At 39.4% G+C, this 20,784-nt stretch overlaps 3 protein-coding genes across 3 annotated transcripts; all 3 read left to right on the top strand.

Moving 5' to 3' along the window:
• Positions 1-3,858: 3,858 nt before the first annotated feature.
• LOC149110357 (uncharacterized) lies at positions 3,859-6,921 on the top strand. The gene is made up of 4 exons (XM_089292272.1): positions 3,859-4,191; positions 5,032-5,173; positions 5,487-5,906; positions 6,271-6,921. Exons 1-4 carry the CDS (start codon positions 3,859-3,861, stop codon positions 6,402-6,404), a joined length of 1,029 nt encoding a protein of 342 aa, XP_089148398.1. The 3' UTR covers positions 6,405-6,921.
• Positions 6,922-7,854: 933 nt separating this feature from the next.
• LOC149110358 (sperm receptor for egg jelly-like) lies at positions 7,855-9,220 on the top strand. The gene is made up of 2 exons (XM_089292273.1): positions 7,855-8,041; positions 8,405-9,220. The coding sequence occupies exons 1-2, from the start codon at positions 7,855-7,857 to the stop codon at positions 9,100-9,102; spliced, it is 885 nt and encodes a 294-aa protein (XP_089148399.1). The 3' UTR covers positions 9,103-9,220.
• Positions 9,145-20,131, top strand: LOC110061145 (polycystin-1-like protein 2). The gene is made up of 11 exons (XM_020767983.2): positions 9,145-9,187; positions 9,624-10,183; positions 10,757-10,960; positions 11,950-12,081; positions 12,576-12,770; positions 13,058-13,285; positions 13,966-14,679; positions 15,013-15,249; positions 15,626-16,948; positions 17,577-17,745; positions 18,085-20,131. The coding sequence occupies exons 1-11, from the start codon at positions 9,145-9,147 to the stop codon at positions 19,521-19,523; spliced, it is 5,244 nt and encodes a 1,747-aa protein (XP_020623642.2). The 3' UTR covers positions 19,524-20,131.
• The last annotated feature ends 653 nt before the right edge of the window (positions 20,132-20,784 follow it).

A 20,784-nucleotide genomic window follows, 5' to 3' on the forward strand; every position in this document is an offset into this window, starting at 1 on the left:
AAATAATCAATAAAGAGCATGGCAACTTTAACGATTGAACTCAAAACATTACTTGTTCAGCGTCTTACGAGGTCGGCGGAGTTTAACAGTTTTTATTGCCATTCAAGAACGCAATTGTTCTGGAAGTTACTCATAATTACTCGTCATTGTATGGAAAAAGAAAGGTTTTGGGTTTAACTTCAATCCTACCGAGTTTCCATTCATTCTCCGCAATAACCATATGCACAGACCCGTTCTTTGTGAAGGCTTAGGCCTTAACGAACAACAGCTAATAAAGGCCAGGTGACTTTTCCTTCTCTCTCTAAATGCTTACTAACTGGATCGGAACATTTAATTTTATTTTTCCAGACGAAAATTACTTATTTTCAATAGTACATTTAAATATGACTTTTGAAATTCTTGGTTCCGTGTCAGTTTGTTTCAGAGGGACACATCAAAATTTCAAAATAACCACAAAACACGATTAAAGTGGTTTACATTCATTGAGCTTCACAGCTGGAAATATTCTCTTCCTTTAGTAATTAAGAGTACATGACGTCTGTCAACTTTTTTTTTTTTTGCGGGAAAAAGAGGTGTTTTGCTGTTTCTAAATGCTGAACATACACGGCAGCTGTAAAGACGGACTACCATGCTTGTGCAACGTTTCAATCGTTATTCAAAGGTGTTCTATATTTCTGGCATTTTTTATTTTTGGTTTTAAATCTCCATAGTACCATCTTGTTGTTAATAATGAGTAATATAATTTCACATTTCTGATGAATTTTATTTTATTTTGTTTGTATTTTCATTTTCATTTTTTTTTTATTGGCAGGTGGCAGCCTTATTTCTTCTTTTCGGAATGGGATTTTTTCGTTGGGCCTCTTCTTCTTCTGCTTCTTGCGGTAGGTAGAAGTTACCACCATTTTGAATCACGATCAAACATTCCCCGTAACTAGACGAAAACCAAAGTAAAATTACTTCACTTCAAATTGTTCAAAACTTACGTAGCGTTTAAATTGTTTGGCGTCTGGAGGAATTGAAGTCAGTAAATAACCGAAACAGGTCTAACATACGTATTAAACAGAAACCTTTCGCTTAACTCAAGACAGTGCAGTTTATAGAAGCGGACCTCAACTTTGAAAGTTAGTTCATTATAATAATTTAACTTTTTAAGTTAAGAAGATAAGTTATTATGATTCTCTTGCCCAAGATGGGAGTGGAATAATTATTTTATTAAAAACTCCCCCCAAAATAGGGAAAATTAAAATATAAAAGAAAGTACGCGTACGCTAACCACCAGTTTTTAATAATGGTGATTTTTTTTTATTTTAATTTTTTTTTTTTTTGTTCTTCGACTCCATATGCATATATGTACGAGCGATAGCCTACTCGTGTGTACCACTTGCCGTCTATGAGGTCATCGCGTAATCTGATTGGCTACACAGGGATGGGTTAGGGTTAGGGTTTAGGTTAGACGGCATTTTGTTACTTGGCTCGGGCTTTTTGTTAAAATATTTTAATAAAGACCAAAGCATTGTATAACGCAGGTAGCAAAGACGCACTATGAGATTTCGGTACCCCCAAGCGTGTATCATAATCCCATCCCACCAGCTGATGGAGTAAGCAAAGACCTTATTAGCTTTCATCCGGCATTCCCAACAATATATTCGTAGTTTTTAGTCCTGGATACGCGAAGCGTAGAAACAACCATTATGGAAATGTGTCACTCACTTAGATGTAAACTTTTGGCCGATAACCTGGAGAGCCTGAGTACGAGTTTCTCGAAGGCCTTCAAAGTTGAGCGCGGCCATTTTGGTTCATGCGTTTCGCTTTTGTAAATATTTAGTATTTTGCCTAGGGCTTTTACGTAGATGAAAGCTGAGAGAGGTATTTATGACTGTGATCATGTGTTGGTCACAACAGCGCGGCCGGCGAGGTCAAAGAATTGTTACAAGTCAAAGTCAAGTGAGATCATGTTTACCAGACGTGGCTCATAGCTTTTTTCTTGGCTAGAGAATTTGTTGGTTTTCCACTCGCTTTCTCTCCTTCTAGAGTCCAAGGTAAGCCTAAGGTAGCCTGTTTCAGTATTGTATTTTTTTTCATGTACACATTGAAATTCTGGCGGTGCTGGTATCTTCGAAGCCCGTGATTTAATTATTTTGTATTTTAAAATATGCTTACTTCAAGCAAAAAATTCGAATTGCGTAATCTTTTAATTTTGTTGTTCTTCACAATACATTAATTTCTTCTGTACTCTATGCAGTTCGATCAGAGCGAGCATTTCTTCACGGTATAGAATTCAGCATCGACGATCGAGTAAATATATCTAAAATTTGTGTGATGGATAGACAAATTTGCATCCAAGAGACTGTGTAGACCTACTTTTTTGCGAAAGAGATTTACTCTCCAGTCATGTCAAACACAAGCCATGTCAAACAGGCATGGTGGCTGGTGATGTATGTATTATCTTATTGTTGTTCTATAAACGAGATACGTAAACAACTGGAGTCAAAACTTGAAATAGATATTAACAATCGTTTTGAATATTTCTGCATTGCTAGTAAAATGAACACAAACAATTGCCAAGATGTGAATAAAATAATGTGATTACTGTTTTCTGTTTTATACCCTTTTTATTTTGTATTGCGTCAAGCTGAGAGGACTCCCTGTAGTTGACTCAAGGTGCACTTTTTATCAGGCGGGAGATATGACAAAAAGGCAGGGATTTTAAACACGCATTGCTAATGTATTCAAGAATAGGGAAGTAGTGGGTCTACTGAAGATATGTGAAAGGAGTTTCAAGTTTAAAGCTACATGTATATGAAAGGGTAACATTTTCTGGAAAAAAAAAAAAGAAAAGAAAAAAAACTATACAAAAGCCCTTTCTGGGAGGGATGCTGAAAACTGTTTGAAATGATTCTTATAATATTTGCAGAAATACTTTTCTCTCTATTCCCATTTACCAGCTAGCTAAAATCAAATTGTTCATGTTTGCAATATCTTTCATTTATTTATTCAACTTTGCCTACCTTTTTAAAATACTTATATAATATATACTAAAAAATTTTATTATTAGCCAGGGAGACCACCACAGCCTAGCCAGTTACAGCGGATCCATGTCCCATTACAGTAAAATTGCGCAAAATATTCTTGGCATTCTCAAGCTGATTATGAATTTCTAGACCGTGTGACATACTTTCTGCATAATTGCAATACAGCCTTTTCATAATGCACTGGAACACTCGAATGTTAAGTGAAGAGGCACCACAACCAAATTACCTTGACCCAAAATGCACTGCTGACTCACTAATATTATACATATTATGACCAACAACTCTGATTGGGTGTTAATTTGGGACTGGTGATTATGGTGAACTTTTATATGATGGCTTTCTTGTGCAACAGACATGTAGAAGTTAATTGACACTACATGTGCAAGTTAATGTAATTTAAAATTTATAAGCAGTCTGAATAAACAGCCTGTAATTTGATTTTTGTTTACTTGCCTAGTTACACTGCACATGTACTACTTGAGCTGTCAAAAAGGCTTTCAAAAAGTCATTTCAAAAATTATCAACTATAAACTAATTATAGATCAAGTAAATGTATGTAGGCAATGTATCCACGACTTCCTCGCAGTTTCCTTTGATTGATGTGTATAATCGAGTTTTGCTGCGTTTGAGAAGTTTGGAGAGCTCTCCAAAAGCTTGGGAAGGACCTCAATCTAGGAACTAGTGGCGGATCTAGGGGAGGATGGATGAAGGATGTCTATGTACGTGTCTCAACTTAAACCACACCTATGCACCTAAGTAGTGTTATGTTTGATTTTACAATTGGATCGATCTCTTAAAATCTTTAGAATGTCCAAAAGCTCTCGGGATGGAAAATGGTGCTATCCCTGACGAAGACATCTGGGCCTCCTCAAAGATCAATTCCAGAAGTACCGCCAGCCGGGGACGACTTCATTTAAAGAAAACCAAGATCGGTGAAGGATCTTGGACAGCTGATAATGAAGACCAAAGCCCATGGCTTGCGATCAGGCTCAATAACATTAGTGAGCCATACACAATAACAGGGGTAGCAACCCAAGGGGCAAATGGAAAGAATGCGTGGGTTGAGAGCTACAAATTGTTGTACCAAGAATCTGTTGGTGATAGTGTCCGCTTCTATAAGGAAAAAGTGGACTTTATAGACGTCGATGGCACAGTTAGAGTAAGTTAGATGGACGTGTTAGTTTATCGTCAATATTGTGAAATTTTGGCTGTGAGATTGGAGTTAGGGTGGTACCCAGGTATGTGCAAAACATGTCTTAAAGGTCAAAGAATACGACAGGGACTATTTCCTGCCGGTGTGCTAAAAATTGTAGCTTAGGTTATCGTTCTTAAGTAAAGCAATCTCAGTTACAGGTTCATTTAGAGCGGTTGTCAAAAGGTGAATCAGACGCTCCCATTTACAGTCGTGAAAAATACGCCAATTGTATTTTAAAGTTCTTGGTGTTCTTTGATAGCCAGCTCTATAAGTTTTAATTTGCTATAAGGGGTTAGGTATCCACAGTTTAAACAGAATGCGCTACATAACTTGGACGTGAGAAACCTCTAAAGGCATATGGTAATCTTTTTTTGTATACGGTAATTACGATTATTTGGTCTCGATTTGCATTCATTATGAGAAACAGTCTCGGTCAACGGGAAGAATCGGAATAAATCAAATTAATCAAAATACATAAGCAAATAGAGACGTCATTTAGGCGTGATATGACGTCATGATTGACACGTAATTGTCACAAAGACGTTCAGATGCTTTATATGCCAGATAGTTTTGTAAATATGCCAAACAAAATTGTAGAAAGGGAGAAACAAATGGCAGGAGCTAGTTATACGCTGTTAGTTGGAGTTTGAAAGCCAATCAAAAAGCTGGAAATGCAGTTTTCCGAGGATGAGTATTTACATAGTCTCTCGGTATTTGCTATTTTCATCTAATCCTGAAAATTGTCCAGTCGAAGTTGTCCACGTATTCAGTTGCAGTTACACCTTTTTTTTTTTCATGATTTAGATCTTTGACGGCAACAGCGACCGGGACACTGTTGTTTACCATGATCTTAACCCAGCACTCAGTGCAGTTCTCATCCGTTTTCAACCGGTATCTTGGCATGATCAAACATCAATGAGGGTAGAAATCTATGGTTGCCCTCAAGGTACTGTAGATATTAATAAATATTTAACAAATAATGAAGCCTCGACTGTGCTCTGTTTCTGTCCTCTGTCCTGTAAAGCTCGCAGGAAGCGGTAGAGCACGAACGAGGTGTAAGGGGCAGCACGAGACGCCCATGAGTTTGGTTCTTCGGTATTTCTTGAAAACATAAAAGGCCTTTAGAAGGTATCACCACTTTCTCTCTTTATATTGTGCTAGTTTGAATGCCTTAGCAAATAACTAAAATTTTCGAGTTATACAGCAAGTTGCAGAGTTTTTACTGCTGAGTGACTGATAGTTTCTTTTACCAATTCAAGGCAATTCAAGTGACTGGGTATCATCAAATAATTCGGAGCTGGTTGAGACTCCCTCGGAATGTGTCGACTACAGCGTATTTGATCAAAGTGACCGACACTGGACTTCAACCGGCTTGGGAACGTTTTGTGACCAGGATGTTATTACTGAGCCAGGCTGGTACCGTTTTATGGGGAGCGCTGGCATATTCATGCCAAACAGTTGCCTTGGGAAAGACAAGTGTAATACAGAGATGCCTGGCTGGGTCAATGGAAGTCATCCTTCAGTAGCTGAAGGAAAAGTGACCAGAACAGTTTGCTTCGACTTGCCTCCGTCGTGTTGTTATGCGACTACGGAAATTGAGATTCGTAACTGTAGTGGTTTCTATGTGTACGAGTTGGTGGAAGTACCATCTTGCCCCATGCGCTACTGTGGTGCACATGGTGAATACGCATTTAATGAATGATTAATTGGATGAATGACTGAATGGCTGACGGAATATCTGATTGACTGATTGATTGACCGACCGACCGACCGACCGACCGACTGACCGACTGACTGACACATGGTTAATGATTGATGGATTTATTGCTAGATTGATTGATTTTTATAATCTCCCAAATATCCAATGGGTTAGATAATGGAGAGTTACATTTTTTCTACTCCTTCTCTTTCCGCCTCCTTCTACCCCAATTCTGCTTGATTTGATATACCACTTTTCATAAGATCCTCAAATAATTCAGTCTCACTATGGATAATTTTATGCCATTTTTACACATTATTGACACATCTATTTATTTATTTTAGAATGGGACGTTAACGAATGTAAAGAGGGCACAGACAGCTGTTCTGTTGCGCAGACATGTGCCAACAATTATCTGTCTTACGAGTGTAAATGCCCAAAAGGATTTACGGGAGAAAACTGTGACATTGGTATGTGAGTCTCTTGTTTAAAAAGTAATGGTTCATCTACACATGTTGTCTCCAGGCTCCCGAAATGTATTTATTGATATGTGTAGTACCGGGATTGGGTAGCAATCTATTCCTATGCACTACCTCAGTTAGGGTGTAGGATTAGGGATAAAAAAGAACAAAACAAATAATCCAAACCTATCTCTGTCTAATATAAATCTACTGGCGTTCTATCACGATTGCTGTTCTCTTATTGGCTAGGATACTCACTATATATATTCTGTTGTAGATAGTGAGTAGTCTAACAGCGTGTGGCCATTTCTTTGCGTTTTCGAAGTGTCTGTGACGAGGATTTAGGTAAAGTTTTCAACGGCTAGAAGATTTTCACTAAAAGATTTTAATTATCCGCACTCCGTTTCTACGCGTGATAGTTGAAAGGGGCTGCACCCTCGCCAACTGTCACGCGAAAGAAATCTCGAGCTTATAATCTAGTTGTTAAGCACATTTGAAAATGAATTAAGAAAACCAACCAACCAAACAAACAAACAAAGAAATAAAAGCAAAACAAAACAAAAAACAAACCAAGAAATAAACAAATTATCCATGCCTGTTATTATTACTTAGCTTGATCATTGCAAAACTTCATATTCGCGATTTTATTGTCAGATATTGATGAGTGTACCAGAGGCTCAGACAAATGCGACCTTGACGCATTTTGCAACAATACGTACGGATCATACACTTGCACATGTAATCCCGGATACAAGAGAAATGGAAAGGAATGTAAAGGTAAATTTAGTCGCGTTCAGGGTCTTTGGGGGGGATATCACTGAAATCCTCAGAAAAAAGTGCCCTGACATCTTTTTTTATAGCCCCGTGGTGAAATGTTAATTTACTACGACGATGAAACTTTTTGCGTGCTGTCATTAAATGAAATGCGATGAAGTCGGTAAAAAGAGCCTCGAAATTCGCTCAGCCTATGCACATGAAGTCCGCCAAAGTACCGAGTGACAATGATACAGAAGAACTCATCAAAGTTAATTTGTTAAACCAACTGTCAGGGCTTCAGGGAACCAAGATTGCGTCTACTCAGTTAACAGCGCGTGTTTCGCTTGTTACAAATAGTAAATGATCGAAATATAATTTCATGTAGTTTAGTATTGGAGCCATAAGGAGCTCGACATTTTGTTGGAGAGCTAACTGCTGGACAGTCCTGGCACTTGCTCGATTACTAGAATAACTACACAAATTAATTCTTTGGGTTAACAATAACCCAAAGATAGCTCTACAAAGTGCAATTTTGAGAGAATTTTCAAATAGTACTCATAGTGAAAATCCTTAATGGCATTCGCATTCATACAATTACTTATATTTATTAAAAGTTAACTTAGGCAGATATTACAACAAGTCTGGTTGTTACAGATTTGTTACCGAAGTACTTATGTTATTTACATACATACATAAAAGTCATATCACTGCATGGTCCAGGTTATTCCTTCACAGTATTGTTATCTGCCTTTTTTTTTTCTTCTAGACATTGACGAGTGCGAGGAAGGCAGTCACAAGTGTCCTTCTCAAGATAAGTGCTCCAACAGTCCCGGCTCATTCAGCTGTAGAACGGACCATCCCGGTGAGGCACCAGAGGAAGAGGAAGATTCATTTGTTGGTAATAAATGCTATGTATTTTACAAGTTTGTGCTAAAGTCACCACTTTAGTTTTACTGTTGTGATAAATTTGTTATCACGGGACTCCTCTAAAAGACATGGGTATAATATTTTGTGGCGTGCAGATCGATACAATGTGTTAAAGGACTATTGTTACGCATAAAACTGAAAATAGAACATGAAACTCAGTCAGCCATTTATTAAATTTCATACTCAGTTTTTTATTTATGTATTTATTTATTTATTTATTTTCGGGCGAATAGCTCTCTAGCTACATTTTTGTCCCATTTGAAAAACATTGCCAGTGTACTATGATTCCGAAGGATACAATATTATGACTACCCTTTTCTAATTGATTTTGCAGACACCATTTCAGCGACAATCCAGAATATTTCCAAGGAAATAAACAATCCAACCATAGTCGATCGCTCGGTTAAATACGAAAAAGTGGCTATAGTCAAGAGCCCTCCTGACGACCTTATTGTCTTGGACACAAAGTTTGAGTGGCGTGTAAAACACGCGGAAGACTTTGATGGAGACGAAACCGTAGTGGCACAAGGAACAACTTGGTGGAATATTAACAGACGATCGATTCCCGCTGGTCTTTACCTAGTCTATTTCAATGCTTCCTACGAAGTGGAGACAAGTGGAAGCTCTGACACTGAAGTACTGGAGGCATCTGACTATGGTTTTATTAAGGTCATCAAAGCTCCATTGTTTGCTGTTATTTATGGTGACACTACTGTTCGCTGGGGTTCGCAAGTTAGGGCCTCTGTCAACGGCTCGTTCAGCTACGATGGCGATATAGGTCCTGGAAGTAATAGTGGACTTCAGTTCAGTTGGTCTTGCCGTCGATCCGATGAAACAGACCTTTCAAGCGACTGTTACAGTTCTTTCACTGATGGAGCTAATAGTGCCGTGGTTACAATTAACGCCGTTAGACTTCAAGTTAAAGCGACATACGTGTTGAGATTAACTGTCTCTGCTGATGATAGGAGCTCTTTTGCACAGATGAATATTGAGGTTGAAAGCGGAGATTTACCTCTCGTGTTTCTTAGGTAAGTTTGGACTTACATCCTTACAGAGAGCAACTGCGTCCGCAGTATGAGTGGCAATCAAAAGCCTACTGTCCTCAGACAAAAAAGAAGTAAGGAAACAAGTAACAAACGTCTTTCTGGTCTTAGACTAAATAAAATAAAAACAAAAGTAAAATTAGAATAAAGCAATGCTTACAATGTTTTTGATTCTTCAAATACTCAACTGAAAGCTTTTAATTTAACACGGGAGACAAAAACATGCCAAGTTATTAATTTGTTTCAATCTGTTATACATGTAGCTTGAGTTATTTTAACTCTCGAACGTACAATGTAAGGGTGGGGGTGAATGGATGTTTTATTCTAAGATGATTGGCTCTAGGCCAATGAAAATAAAGAAAGAATGAATGAATTGAATAATAATACAAATTTACAGATATATCGAGTGCGTAGACTCGAAGGATAACGATAAATGATATTTTTTGATAATTGTATCATCAGTTGCTCTCCAAATTCAGTTACCGTTGTTTTATTTCAGGTGCCTTGTAGATTGTGGCCCAATAGTATCTTCTTCTTACACGTTGCGAGTATCCTCGCATTGTCTCAACTCTCCCTGTGAAGGTGCAAAGTATGTTTGGAGCTTGGAAACATTAAATGACAACATATGGGAAAATGTTCCCAACTTGGCTAACATGACAGCAACAACAGCAAACACGTTAAGTATAGTTATTAAACCGAATTATCTCCAATCTGACACAAAATATCGCTTACGACTCCAGGTCACATCTTCGCTTAGAACTGAAGGTCTCTCTGTGCTCGAGTTTAAGACCGCTGACGCGCCGTATGGGGGGCACTGTGAGTCATCTGTCTCTGAAGGGGTGTCTCTAGAGACCGAATTTACTTTCGACTGCATTGGATGGCAAGATGAAACTGGATCGCTAACCTACGAGTTTCGTCTGAATAACCAACAAATATCTTATGGTGTGTCAAGTAAGTCCGCATCAACAGTATTACCTGAAGGAATACCCGAAGATGACTACAAGATTTCAGTCAACATAGTTGTAAAGAATGCTCTCGATGTGTCCGTGGTACAGACATTGTCAGTGAAGGTAGGAAATAAGGCGTGCCTGCGCAAGTGAATGCTAAATGTGTATCACCAACGCCCCATTATTCTTGGCCCCATTGGAAAAGTTTGAAGCACTTTGAGTCTGTATTCTTCATTAAACGACGAACCTCGGATCTGCTGAGCTAGGAATATCCATGTTTCTACAAATTATATTAACTTCGTATGGCTGAAAACCTCCCGCACCGAGGTGACTAAGGTTCCTCTCGGTAAAATAACCTAACGTTTGTTTAGTGAGCGCCATGCGTCGCCGATTATGTTTTACACTTCAGCCTTAAGATAGACATGGCAATACTACCAGCTAACTAACCACAATACGAGAAAAAACTATTTCGAACATTGACCACATGTGCCATAAGGTAGAGTAATTCTCATTTGAGGGATCGGAAATTTGTTCACAAGCACTTTCAGGTTCTCATAGTCGCTTTGCACAGCACTGTGTTAAAAAACAACAACAACCCTTATAAGGGGCATGACCGTATTTACAGAGTCGCATGCATGAAAAGCGCTTTAAATTCAATCAAAGAAGGTGCTTATGTACTCTTTTCCATGTTTAAAGGTTAGACCACCTCAGCCGGATTCTTGCAAAGCGACAGAAGACGACAGTCCAGACAGCCTAGTACTGGGAAATTACAGCATTTTGAGTGGTTATTTGAGGAAGCTTAGCTTCAGCCGCGCATCACCACTGGCTTTATCAGTCCTTAAGGCTACCCGAGAGGAGACCACTTGTGGTGAAATGTTGAGCGTGCGATCAAAAACTAAGGCAAGACGCCTTTAGTGAGGGTCCCCAATAAGGTTTTTCAATCCCGCTATCGCGACCAGAATTTTCCCTCCATCCTGTAATCCCGACGGATTCTATCGGCTCGTCCCGATCTCGATTATTTTTCCTTAGAGATCCCTTACCTCGTCGGAAGAGTCTCTCATAGCAAACCCACTAAGTAGATTTCCGACATGCACTAAGACGACAGCTTGATTTTCTTTGTTCATTTTCTTCTCCGGACCCCAGTGTCGAATGTCACTTATGTCAAGTCACATTTCTCCATTCCCGCTTTGTAAAATTTCGAAATCTCACAATGTCAGTCCCAAATAGCGTCCCCTTCAAAATCCCGAATTGCGATCTTCAATGCCGAATCCCGAAAAACGTATAGCTCTTTCGTGTATGTGAAAATCTAATTATTGCAGCGGTACACATGTACAGACACAAAGATTTAATAAAATAGACCATGAAGGAGCGAGAGAGAGGCAAAGTTGGGGAGCTATGATAAGATTTAAGAGATCTCAGTCTTTGTTTAAACACGATGAAACTCCATTTAGATTTACAATGTTGAAACACTCTGACTAACTAGCTAACGAACAAACGGTTACCAACTACTATAATTATTATAAAATAAAATATAATAAAAGAAATGATTAAAATACAAAGAACCTGCTTTTCAAGATCCCTTGTGAATTTGATTAAAAACTGTTGGGGCAAAACTGTGTGTTCAGTTTTGTTTTGAAATCTTTAATTAAGGATGGTAAGAAAGTTCTTAATAGAAGAAACAGAAAAGAAATACAAATAGCAATGGAAAAGAAAAAAAAGAGTGCCATGTTTGACTATGGGACAATTAGCAAAGAGTAGCGACGGTGAACATAAAACGCGGAAATTAAAGTGAGAAGTTCAACTACTGCCGCCTTGAATTAGTTGACCAAATTAAATGTGACAAATTGTTTCAGGGTTTGGACTTGTTTAACCGACTTTTGAAATTTCAGGTTGTTACTAAAATAATTGAGATGTTCACAGCCATAATTCCAGTAAACGTTCCCATGTCAAGGTCGCTCATGTCTGTAGTTTCCGAGGCAACTGAAGAAAAGGATGTAATATGTAACAGCTGCAATTCTTTGGTGAGCGAATACTTTAAGGAAAAATAAACACACATTATTTCTAGTGTATTTAGTGCGGAAGCCTTAGAAAATAGCCAAGAATCGGTTACAAATAGGAACTTGAATGGACACACACACAAAAAAATAGATAAATAAATAAAGCACAGTTAAAGATTCAAAGGAAATAAGCTTGAAATTAAAATAAAGGAAAAGAAGGACCTCGTTGCTAATTGTATTTTTTCTTAGAAACTATTGTGTTTTTAAATCCTTACGTGTCTTTCATGAAAATGCGCTTGTTGTCTCTCCCTTGTTACCTTCATCTTCGTTGTGTTATCACATTTCTTTGGGCTGACTCTTCTTCATTTGTTAACACATCACTTCACAAGAGTTTACAGTGTCCACTCTTTGTATTGCTAGATTCCAGTAAGTATTATACATGTCTATAATTAATAACAAAAGACTGCGTTTCTAGTTGAAAACTATTTAACAAAATTTATTCTTTCATTTTGTTTAAGAATCAGACACTACAACTGACCGAGAGAGTCTTGGCTCTTCTTGCTGCTGCACTCGCAGATTTGGAGAAGCCGTTTAGTAAAGACATGCAAGAAACGGCCGAAAGCGTCTCACGATGTCTTGTGAACATCATGGAGGCAACATCGATTGGTAGTGGTGGAGAGAACAAATCGGATGATAGTAACTCTATTTTCAAAGTACGACAACAGTAGAGAATCTGACTTCCCAAAGACACTCTCTAGCGACTGACTGACCGACTGACTGAAACGGTTGTAAGAACAATACGAAAATCAATCATTCGCAACCTCAACCTAATTGAGAACAATAAGGAAACGCGGATTTGCTGTTGTCGACGATTAGCTTAGGAAAATACAAGTTTCATTGAACAATTAGCGAGTGCGAAAATTCTATTCAGCTGGTTTCGTATAGACATAGTTAATTATGGTATAGAGTAACTCGGAGAATTTATTTTTTCTCAATCTAGGAAACCGTCCAGAAGGCAATGCAACAGTTGGATTCACTCATTCATGCTTTTTCCAAACGGCTCTTACCATACGAGAGATTAATTATGAATGCACCCAGTTTAAAAATGATTATGCGAAGTGTCAACGTTAATGAACTTCCAGGGCTCCACATGGTGGAAAGTGGTGCACGGTTCAAATTACCAGACAATTTTGAAATGCCCGGTCTAACTGGAAACATCGTGGCAAAGGTAATTTTATTTCCTTGCCATTTAAAGCTCTTTGCTTATCTTTCCTTCCTTCCCTCGTTCCTTCCTCCCTCCCTCCCTCCCTCCCTCCGTCCCTCCCTCCTTCCTTCCTTCCTTCCTTCCTTCCTTCCTTCCTTCCTTCCTTCCTTCCTTCCTTCCTTCCTTCCTTCCTTCTGTCCTTGCTTCCTCCCTTTCTTCCTTCCTTCCTTCCCTCCTTCCTTCCTTCCTTCCTTCCTTCCTTCCTTCCCTCCTTCCTTCCTTCCTTCCTTCCAACTGATAGAGGAATTGGGTTATTTTCCTACTCAGTTATTTTCGAAATTAATGCAACGTTGCCACAAAAGTATAAAATACGCAAAAGGATACCTTCCTTTTTTTTCTCCCGCTTCTTAGCGGTCCGGAATTCTAAATCCTTGAATGCGATTGGCTAATCGCGCGCGCTCCAGCGGTCCGGATTTTCCCATCTGGACCCCGAGTATGGACCGCTCCGAAATCTCCAACTTTGGAAACTTTTCAAGCTTGTTGTTACACAGTAAAACAACGTAACATGTAAAAATTCAATACAGAGTCAGACAATCATGGATTCTGAGCACACATTATCGCTTTTAGTGCACGAAATGTCAAACGCACGGGCGCGTACGCCAGATTTGAACTGAAAGGCTTTAACTGGATCATTTTCTTTATAGATGATGATCTTTGACGTCAATCCATATGCCTATGACCCCAGTAGTGAGTTAATAGAATCAAGTGTCTGTAGTTTTGAACTGAAACTTGAGGGTAAAGAGACGCTGAACGTGACTAATCTCACTGAAGACATTGTTATCACAATTCCAATAATTTCAAACAGCTCCGACCAAGATACAAGCAGTGGCACATTTCTTCAACCCCACAAGATGACGATACGATCGTTTTACGCGGAGAAGGTGGGAGTCCCAGTTACTCTTACAATAGAAGAACAGAGGGACACTGCTGTAATTGAAGTGTTTGTTAGATTTGGATCTAAACCATCGCCGAGGGAATTTGATAGAAATTACACGGTATTTCTCGACCCGTCATGTACAGACAGTTTAGAAAGCAAACGCAACGACGATGACTGTCAGCCTGAAGTATTCAACGTCACAATATTCCCAACAGAGCCAATATTGATCTACTTTGGTCTCCTGTATCTGGGAGAAAAGAGCTATGTCGATCACGATAGGAGAAAGAGATCTTGTTTGAGCGGTAGCAGAGAAAAGCGTTCGTGTGTCGGTTTTAAGGATCCACCGCCCAAAGGTTATAACAAAACCGTCGTTCCCCAGTATGATTCCAAGACAGATATTAATTATAAGATGGCAATTAGTCAATCAAATTGCTTGTATTGGTCTGTCAATCAAGAACGATGGACCTCTGACGGATGCAAGGTAATAAAACTAGTAAAGTAAGAACACAAACCCATAGCCTTCAACGCAAATGGTCGTAGGGGTAGAGAGAGCGCCGGAGGCAACGAAGCCAGTAATCCATGTGCTACAACCTAAGGGATATCGTTTCCACCACTGCTGAGTAATTTGTGCTTTATGTCACTTACATGAACAATAGTTATTGATAGTATATGTATTTCTTCGGTCTAAATTTAGTTACTGAGAATCAGGAAACCCTACATTACTTAAGGTAATCAACTAAGATATCAAATAATAACATATGGTGTTTGAATTTGATACATGGTATTCCTATTTTTTCCTCAAATCTGCTTATAGGTAGGGCGTAGTTCAAATGGTGGCTCTCTTCATTGCCTTTGTAATCACTTAACGATGTTTGGTGGAAGTTTAATCCAAGCGCCTAATCCTATCGACTTCGAGAAGGTTTTTGTGGAGTTCACAAGACTTAGCGAGACTGGCAACGTGGCGGTTTTAGCTACAATCATTTGCGTATTCGTATTATATTTTGTCACAATCGTTTTCGCCAGGAGGGCAGACAACCGAGATCAAAATAGGGTAAGTACTTTGGGTTAAACATTTATACAAGATAGCACCGGTGAAACAGCCTGCATAGCTGGCAGTTCGATTTGCCTTCGATTACTTTGACCCAGCGGCGGAGCCTCTAACGAAAGCTGCGAAACAGTGAGAAGATTGGTGAGTTGTCATGAGATGCCAATATGTTGGGAGTCATGGTCATTGACAGTTCTGTTGGTTACCCACTAAGCAGCACCATGTCAAAGAAATGACTTTTCGTTTACTCCATGAAGTTTTTATTTTTTATTTTCATGCATAGCTCTTCTAATTTCATTCTTGAGTAAGACATAACGCTCCCTCTAGTTTAGTCGTACCCTTTCTCAAGCTGGAAAAGTATTTCTTTTCGCTCTCATTGCAGATGGTGCAACCAAGAGAAATAGTTATTGCGGAAGAGGGAAACTATCTTTACGAACTGGTTATTAGCACTGGAGTTTGGCAAAGTTCAGGAACTACAGCCAGTGTAACACTTTCAATAAAAGGAGAGGATGAAGAAACCGAACCATTTCTACTGAGTGGTAATGACAGCTCAGGCGTACTGTTTGCAAGGGGAAGTATTCACGGATTTACTCTTATCGCCGACAAGCCCTTAGGGTCCCTAACAGAGCTAACTTTTACGCATGACAACTCAGGCGAACATCCCTCCTGGTTTTTGGAAGAAGCCATAATTAAGGACGGACAGACTGAGGAAAAATGGAGATTTCCAGCGAATAGATGGCTTGCAGTCGATAAAGAAGACGGACAATTGGAAGTCTCTTTGTTGTGTGAAAATAAGGCGAATCCTGCGACTTTTGCAGATCACGTAAGGTCACTTGCCCCCCGTAAGCTCACAGATAGCCATTTATGGTTTTCCGTGATTAGTAAACGGTCTAGTAGTACTTTTACACGTGTGCAAAGAGGTTCCTGCTGTATTTCGTTGCTGTTCAGTGCCATGATTGCCAATGCAATGTTTTATAACACTAGTGGAGAATCCGACGGAACTATTCAGATTGGGCCATTTAAGTTTTCTTGGAGACAGATTGTCATTGGAGTACAGAGTGGTCTGATAGTTGCACCAGTTAATATTTTAATTGTGCTTCTTTTTCGCTCAAGCAAACCACGGAAAAGAAAAGAAAAATACGAACCACATGAGGAAATTGAGCACCTTGTAGAGGAACAACGTCGTGAGACAAGTTGTGTATTACCTTATTTCTTCATTTATATCGGATGGTGCTTGTGCATTGCGACAACTTTATTGGCTGCAGCATTCACTTTATTTTACAGTTTAATGTGGGGCAAAGAACTATCTGAACAGTGGCTGGCTTCCATTTTGACCTCTCTCGTTCAAGACATTTTTTTCCTACAGCCCGCAAAGGTTATGCAGGCAGTTATTGCCATTTCCTTTGCACTGATAATGAGAAAGGGAAAGAATAAAGCGTCTTCGAAAGAGAAGGAATCCTGTGATACATTCGACGACATTAGCATCTTACATGACGATGATCCATTGAAACTCCGCAGGCAATACGAGCTGCAGAAAATACGTGATCATAAGAGGAAAGAAAATAAATTAACTGGAATGGCGAGAGACGTTGTTCTGCATCTGTTATTTATGTTTCTCATGGCCATCGTTTGCTATGGCAACAAAAACATCCACCGATTCCTCATGACGAGTACCATGCGCCAACCATTTGGGAAATTTGATTCGGTAAGTATTTCTGATAAATCCTGGCCGTTTTTTTGTCATAAAAGGTGAAGTCAGCAACAGCAATTAAATGTTAGAGATTACATAAAAGGAAAACTTACTTTAATTCTGATTGATTAAAACTTGGTCCGTTGTTGTTAATTCCGTTAGTCGTGAGCAAACCTACGTCAAAATAGTTTTAAAGATCGCTCGGAAACCCTCGAAGACTCCAAAATTGACCTTGTCATCCGATGATTTGCGATAGATTCAACTACGAATATTCGTTCAGAGGCTCGAGTAATTGCGCACATTCTGAGAATATCGATCGCCGGCTATCGCAATTAATCTATATTGGATTTTTTAGACCCCCTGATGTGATAAGTACAGCACTGAACATCAAAATTGACTTAGAATGGCTGGTAGCGATCATTAAAAAGTCATTTAAAGGGGCAACCGGGGTTCAATGTTACTAAGGCATAACTTAATTCGCTAGAAAAACACCAATAATGACAAAACAGAATTTAAAAAAATAAACAAACAAACAAAACGAGGGGAAAACGAGCAAACGAAAGTAAGCACATAGCATTATGTGACCTAAAATAAGCGTACTTCTTGCATTAAGTAAAAGAAGGTTCTATCGCTTTAAATTCAGGTCGCCCACCCACACAGACTGTGGGGTTGGATGAAACAAATATTTGTTCCCAACGTCTATGCAGGATTCTGGTACAACGGCGAAAAAGAAATCCGGGAAGTATATTTTGAGAACAAGATGTCCATATTGGTTGGTGTGCCACGAATGAGACAAGTCAGAATTACAACAAGTAAGTAGCAATTTTCCCTTTGTGTCCTATGAAAGCTCTTGGTCCCTACAGTCGATTGGTCGTTACTGCGAGGAAGTTACTAAGGGAACGCTCACGATCTCATCGATGAAAAAATATATTAACCGGGCGCCGCCGTTGACTTATATACATGTCACATTAAAGCTATACACGTAAAATTCTCTATGATTGATTAGCTTTCTATGCAATTCGGGATAGAGTAGATCCTATTTTAATCCTGTAGAAGTATATAGTTATAGCAGCAGTGTTTTAGAGAGATCTTATTTTTCTACAGTAGGCTTATTCCACGGACTATAAACACATCTTTTTCTCTCTACTTAGGTTCCTGTGGTAGGCTCAGCCACATTATTGCAAATTGTCATTATGACTACACTCCAAAAATCGAGGACAGAACCATGTTCAGCTTGCCTGGCTGGATGCCACTGTCACGGAACACTTCATTTCCTGAAGCTCTTGCTGTTTGCCCAGAACCTTGGCGATACCAAACCCCGCAAGAAAGCAAGAGTGGTGCAGTTCGCGGTAAATACAAACTTTACGAGGGTGGAGGATATATAGCCATTCTAGGGTACGACAAGGAAACAGCAGATCGCGTTGTTAGGGAGGCCTCTGCGAATAGATGGGTAGATCAACAGACAAGGGCTATTATGGTAGAACTCACTGTATTTAACGCCAACACGAATTTGGTCAGCATCGCTACTTACTTTTATGAGGCACTCGCAACTGGAGCAGCCTTTACATCAGTGCGGGTTGACACACTTGAATTGTACAGCACACAGTCGGGAACTCAAGACTTTTATCTCATTTGCCAATTTCTATTCATAGTTATGGTGCTTTTCTATTTTGTTATGATTTTAATCAATCTCTGCCGACAGAAACTTAGCTTTTTTACGTGCCCGTGGAACATTGTTCAGGTTTTGCAAGTTGCTTCATCTGCATCTTCTGTCGCCTTCTACATAGTACGAGCAAAATGTGTCTTGCAGAGCATCAAGGATATTCACAGGAATCCCTATGGCTTAATTAGCTTCCAAACATCACTTTCTTGGGCAAACTATGAAAACATTTTGATCTCCTTTGCCATATTCTTGGCGACCGTGAAGCTTTTACATCTTATTCGTTTCAACCTCTCAGTGGTATATTTATTTTCGTCCTTCAGACAGTCTATCAGCTACCAGATATCATTCTTTTTCTTTTTTCTGCTCATCCTCAAAGCGTTCGCAATATGCGGAGTAATGCTGTTTGGACGAACACTTCAATTATACTCCAGCTATACAAGTGCTTTCACTGGTCAAATTGAATTTTTGCTTGGGAAAGCTTTCCCGCTAGAGGAGATTCGAGTTGAAAATCGAATCATTGGTCCAGCATTTGCTGTCCTTTATACGCTGACAGTGCTAATTTTACTTGTCAATATGATAGTGTCTATGCTCAACGAATCTTACACTCAAGCCAAAACCAACGTCGAAGATAGTGCGGAGGATCTTGAAATGGCTCATTTTATTGGGGAACGTTTCTCAGGAATATTTGGTAGCGAGAAAAGAGGAACTGATTTAAAGAAGTTGTTTTGCGACGAAGCCGTGGTGGTCAACATGTGTCACTCGGATGCTGAGCCATTTTGTTTGAACTCTGATGTGATCCTCCAGTGCACTGACGAGCGCTTAGAGAGAGTGGATAAACAGCTCGCAATGCTTCTCAAGCTGACACGCAGTCAGGAGAAAGATAGTATAGGAGAAGATGTTGAACTGTTAAAGCTGATAGTACAATAACTACACTGTAGACCTCAACAACAATCTTCATTTTTTGTCCGTCAACTTACACTGTTACAATTGGCCTCCCTCGCGGATAGCTAGTGCCAGTCTAGGCGGGCCAGAAAGAGTTAGAAAACTAATTATGCGAGTTTATACGAAACAAAAAAAGATAAAGGGTAAGAAAATTAAACCTCCATATAGGCCTTATACCCAAGGTAGCCACTCCCAAGTTTTTTTTTTTACTATGATTATTATTTTATTTCATTTTTTCAATTAAGAGCTACTTATACCACTAAACGATACTTACAATACCACACGTACAATACTTACTTACACTGTGACAGGGGCGGATCCAGGATTTTTCTTAGGAGGGGGTGCACCACTAAGGAATGGCGTAACTGACTGTTGAGCCAGAGGTCACGGTAAACATTTTTAAAAGCGAATACGAAGAAGAAGGCTTCATCTCGAGTAGGAGAGGGGAATGCACATCCCCTGCACCCTCCCTCTAAAAATGCCCCTGGGTGAGATACTCATGCTCAAGTTATTTTTAGATCACTTCCGGTTTGGGAAATCATGAAAGCGTCTAAAATAGCCAATCTTGTAACGCTATTCTGGGAGAGTCAATATGAACTCAGGGGCACCCAACGGATCGTTTCGGTAAATTATCTGTTCGGAAGGCCTTTAATCCCCTCTGATTTTCTTGAGAGAATTGGCACCTCGGACTTTCGTGATATAAGAAATTTAATGTCTGTTGTTTTCGGACTGTTGAAAATGTCGTTTTGAGTACCGAAAAAAGGTCAGCTATCATTTTCGGAAAGGCGATAAGACCTAAGGTTTTCGGGAAATGGACAAAAAAGCACTAATAAATTCGAGAATACTCAAGTTCCCCTAGAATATCCGAACAGATAAAATTTTTTTAGTGCAACCTAAAATTAACCTACAGAGCTTTAAAAGTACTCCAGATAGCCTAAAACAGCATCTAACAGCATTAGAGAGAAAACGGTCGTTGGGTGCCCCTGTGAACTTTGCATAGCCATTTAATCTGAAGCATTAGCCTTTTCCAGGCCCTCAGTCAGTAGGACGATCGAAAAAGCGGGCGGGCAAAGAGCGGGGTCTGAGAGAGAAAAGAATAAGACTGAGCGCCCTCTCCTTTTTTTTCCCAGACGCCGCTTTGCGCCCGCGCGTTTTTTCACACGTCCCCAGTGATAGAGAGCTTGGAACTGGCTACTTTAACATCTAATCGCAAATGTACAGCAATTTCAAGCTAAGGATAGGGGGA

The sequence above is a fragment of the Orbicella faveolata genome, unplaced genomic scaffold (genome assembly GCF_042242905.1).
Source record: "Orbicella faveolata isolate gen_17 unplaced genomic scaffold, um_ofav_v1 contig_24, whole genome shotgun sequence".
Classification (NCBI taxonomy): domain Eukaryota; kingdom Metazoa; phylum Cnidaria; class Anthozoa; order Scleractinia; family Merulinidae; genus Orbicella; species Orbicella faveolata.